Genomic DNA, 4,325 nt, shown 5'->3' with positions numbered 1-4,325 from the left:
CCTCGGTTGCAGGTGTTTTATTTCCAGCATATTTCTGACCTGGTGACCCTCCAAAGTCCAGCAGGAGATAGGCAGGAGGGAGGGAGGTCAGCCTACACCTGCACCCATCCCTAACTAAGGTTATCTCCTTGCTGAGAGTTACCCACAGTGACAAGAGCGACTTTCTGGCATGAGGAAATGCTCAGAGGCCCCTGGAAAAGGAGCAGCCAAGGCCCCATGCCAGGACGGCCAGGCGATGCAGCTGTGGTGCAGAGTCCTGCTCAGACTGACCCCGATCCCTCTCCCCCGCACAGCACTCCTCCCCTCTGTGCCTGCCTGGGATCTGGTCTCAGCGTCCCAGCAGCCGCAGCATCTCCTGAGGATCCAGCAGCTTCTCCCTGGGCTTCCCCGCACCCTGGCCCCGGGACACCTCCTCAGCATCCAGCTTCTCCCAGTCCGAGAAAGAAACAGGCCAGACCCCTGCGGCAGAGGGAAGACGGGTCACTGCTTTCACCTCCTCCTCTACCCCAGCCCAGAGCAGCCCCCTTCCAAACAGTGAAAGGCCCAGGGACCCCCCCCACCCCACCTCCCAGGAGCTCACACGGGGCCCAGACCTCGGCTGCCGAGCAGGGCCTTGATGGCCGCATAGCCAGGCCTGGGGCCAGACGGCAGCAGCCCCGCTTTCAGGTCCTGCAGCAGAATCTGGCCGGTGACGAAGCTGTCAGTCATGGTAGTGGTGATGACACCTGTGGGCCCCCGCTTCACCCAGCCGCTGCAGTAGAGGCCTTGGAGAGGGGTAACAAAGGGGTAAGGAATGGGGAGTTGGCTGGACACCCCTGGCAAGCCTGGGCCTCAGTATACACACATGTGCACACGCCTCCATACACCCCACGGCCTCCCAGCATCCATCAGCTGGGCCCACTCTGGCCGCTGGCCCACTGCCCTCAATGCTTCCCAACCTGTATTTACCATGCCATCCCCCTTACACCTCAGTGTCCCTGTAGACCAGGAGCTCCCTGTAGGAGCTGGGTCCTGCCCACCTTGTTTCAACAGGCTCTCAGTAAACACTGAACGAATTAACGACTAGACAGGTATGTGGATATTAAATCAGGCTGGAAGCTCCCTGAGGCCAAGGGGCTGCTGCTTCATCTCCAGTCCCAGCTCTAGGCCTAGCCCAGAGCAGGCCTCAGTAAACTGAATGACTTAATAACCAGACATATGTGTGGGCATCTCAGCTAGACTGGGAGCTTCCTCTAGGGCCAGGAGGAGGCTGGGGCAGGGCCAGGGTCTTGGGACAGGGCCTGGATCAGAGCAGGTTCTCAATGCATGTCACCAGATGAATGAATGAATGTGAATGGCCCCGGGAGACACCAGCCTCCCTGTCCCCCACTGCACCTTCTCACCTGGTACATCCACAACCCGGCCCTCCATATTGGGGATGACCCCGAGTTTGGGGTCAAAGGGCACACTGTGGTCGATGGGGCGGCTCTTATACCCAATGCTGCTCAGCACCAGCCCACAGGGGAGGTCCTCCACGTCTCCAGTGGGCACTGCCCGGGTGGCCTCACCAACACCCTGTGGGGAGAGGGTGGGAAACACCAGGCTGGGGCTGGGGAGATTTGAGAATGGGGGTGTCTTTGGGTAACAGGAGACTCACCTCCAGTCTGGTGACTGCCAGGCGAATGCCTGCCGCTCGCCGCCCACCTGGCGAGGGCAGCACCTGCTGAGGGCTTCGGAAAAAGCGGAGGCCCCAGGCGCGGGAGGCCGATGCCCAGCGGGCAGCCTCCGCCAGCCCTGGCTCCTCCGTGGCTGCTCGAAGCAGTAGTTCCATCAGCCGCTTCCTCGGGCGAGGGGCCTCTGTTAGCAACACAGAGCATCTCAGGGCAGTGTCCGGGTTACAGCCCTCTCCCCTAATGCCCTCTCCCGAGCCCTCTCTGACTTAGGCCATCCCCTCCCTAGTGAGCCGGGGGGGCCGGGCCAGGGCCCCTCACCCTTGATTCTGTCCTGAAGGCCCAAGAAATCCGCAGGATCCAAAATGGGCCGAGTTCCTGGTAACTGAATCATCTCCCGAAGCTCCTTGGCGGTGTGGGCGGGGAGTGGGGGAGGTGTCAGGCCCAGAGCGCTGTCCACTCCTGAGCCCACCCCAGAGCCCAGCCCAGGTGGGAGACACCACCAGCTCCCACCAGCACGGAAGGCAGTGGGCCCCAGGGGGGGCCCTGCCTGGCTCTCCCTCTTCCACCCCAGGCAGCTCTGCCCTGCCACACCCCCCAAGGAGCAGACCATCTACTTGGGACCCTGGCCCCTCTCCCTCAGGCCCCAGCACCTTAATGGTGAAGGCCACTTGCAGGGGTCCACGTCGGCCCACTATCCACACCGTCTTCACCTGACTCTGTCTCAGTGCCGCCAGGGCAGCCTCCGTGATATCCGTTTTCTGGCACAAAAGGAGGACCTTAAAGTCGTTGGACACTGACAGCAGAAGGGAACCTCTCCATTGGCTGGGCGGTGAGAAGGTTGGCAGCCTGAAACGGCACCACTGCCCATCCCCCCGGTGGCCGGATGGAGCACTGCTGCCAATTCTGCGAATGGCTCCAATTAGTAGCAAACCAGGCCCACGCTCTTCATTCAACAAGTGTTTACTGAGTGTTTACCACGTGCCAGACACTGTGCAAAGGGCATGGATGGGGGGTTGTTAATGGTGAGCAAGAGAGACGTGGTACTGGCCTTCACAGAGCTTCTGATCTGGTGGAGAGAGAGACTTATCGAATACTTAGTAGAAAGTATAAAATTGCAGTGGTGACAACATGCTTTGAAACAGAAGCAGCCAAGTCTATGGAAGGAGAGTATTACAGGGAAATGGACCTATTCAGGTCCATGGAGGCTTCCTGGAGGAAGCGAGAACTGAACCAAGAACTAAAAGATGCAAACAGGTTAACGGGCAGGAGGGGAGCTGAGAGGGTTCTGAGCAAGAGGAATGGTGTGTGTATACTGAAAACTTTTTTTTTTTAAGCCTATGGGGCCTTCCCTGGTGGCGCAGTGGTTGAGAGTCCGCCTGCCGATGCAGGGGACCCTTTGAGACCTGTCCCACGCTAGATGCTATTGCAAAAAGAAAGCTGGATCAAACAAGGTGCTTTGCAGCAGGGAGCTTACAGTTGGCACACGTACATCGCCACAGATCAGAGCACCTGGGGCTGCAGCCCTGAGACCACGCTGAGGGTCCTGTGTCTGGCTGGGGCAACCAACGAAGCCTCTGGAACTGATCAATAAGGGCAGGTGCTAGGCGGTGGGGCTACAGCACTGAAAAAAATAGACAAAATGCCCTGTGATATGCAGCTTATATTCTAGTGATGGGAGACAGACCATACTCAAAATATATAAGTATGTTATACAGTATGTTAGAAGGTGCTGTTCATGTGGTTTTAATATCTATAAAAAGAAAACAAAAAAAAAAAAAAAAAGCCTATGTAGCTGCAGAAAGTGAAGGGGGAAATGGTATGAGACGAAGCTCAAGGGCTGCCTTCTAGAAGCCTCTGCCCAGCACCGAGGGGAAACAGAGGCTCAGCGTGGAGTCACGAGGCCCAAACCCTGTAGGCAGGGGCACCCTCTCCTTGGTGTGACCCCCCCTCCACCCCTCCGGCCCTTGACCTACCCACTCACCTCCAGGTGCTCAGGTGGCGTCAGCAGGATCCGGGCCACATCCAGAGCCACATTCCCCTGCCCCAGAACCACGGCCGTGTCACAGCTCAGATCCAGCGCCAGCTGGAGGACAAAGGTCTGGATAGGGGTACCCTAACCTCGGCCCCAGTCAGGCTAACCTCAGCCTCACGCCCAGTCCCCGGCCGCACCCTGTCTCCCCTACTCTCGGAAAGTCCACCCGCCCTGAGCTTCAGCTAAGGTCCCTCCACCCCGACCCGGCGCCCCCTCTTCCCAGAGGCCTCGCCCCTCGGCCAGTCTGATGTTTAACATCTCGTCTCACTGCGCGCTTCCCAGGCCTGTGGCTCCCTCTTCCCCGAGCTGCGGCAGCTGGCAGCCAAGAGTTGCCCCTGGGCCCTGTGGAGGAGTGGGGAGGAAGAGGCCGGGGGAGCGCTCCCCAAACTCACCTCCCGGTTCTCAGGAAGCCCATTGTACCAGCCCACAAAGGCCCGGGCTGAGAGCACGCCCGGCAGCTCCTCTCCGGGGATCTCCAGGCCCTGATGGTCCTCCGCCCCGTAGCTCTGAGGAAGGACCCAGGGGCCTCAGCAGCGGCTAAGGGGCCAGGCAGCCCCCGCCAGGCTCCCAGCGGCCTCCTTCCGGCTCCTCCTCCACAGCCTCCGCCATGGCCCTCACCCCTAGGTCGTCCACCCGATGCC

The 4,325-nt window shown here is 59.8% G+C and overlaps 1 protein-coding gene across 1 annotated transcript in view; it reads right to left on the bottom strand.

Moving 5' to 3' along the window:
• Positions 1-4,325, bottom strand: part of FDXR (ferredoxin reductase) — a 10,698-nt gene continuing 6,373 nt past the window's right edge. The window contains exons 5-12 of the mRNA XM_007454374.1: positions 4,077-4,190; positions 3,634-3,735; positions 2,303-2,410; positions 1,971-2,055; positions 1,637-1,836; positions 1,383-1,554; positions 594-764; positions 1-459 (exon numbers count right to left, since the gene is read on the bottom strand). Of these exons, the coding sequence (XP_007454436.1) occupies positions 329-459; positions 594-764; positions 1,383-1,554; positions 1,637-1,836; positions 1,971-2,055; positions 2,303-2,410; positions 3,634-3,735; positions 4,077-4,190 (1,083 nt within the window). The 3' untranslated portion in view covers positions 1-328. The remainder of the gene's footprint in view (positions 460-593; positions 765-1,382; positions 1,555-1,636; positions 1,837-1,970; positions 2,056-2,302; positions 2,411-3,633; positions 3,736-4,076; positions 4,191-4,325) is intronic.

The sequence above is a fragment of the Lipotes vexillifer genome, unplaced genomic scaffold (assembly GCF_000442215.2).
Source record: "Lipotes vexillifer unplaced genomic scaffold, Lipotes_vexillifer_v1.1 scaffold518, whole genome shotgun sequence".
NCBI classification, from domain to species: Eukaryota; Metazoa; Chordata; class Mammalia; order Artiodactyla; family Lipotidae; genus Lipotes; species Lipotes vexillifer.
The sequence above is the reverse complement of the archived record's forward strand: the minus strand, read 5'-3'. Positions and strand labels throughout refer to the sequence as shown.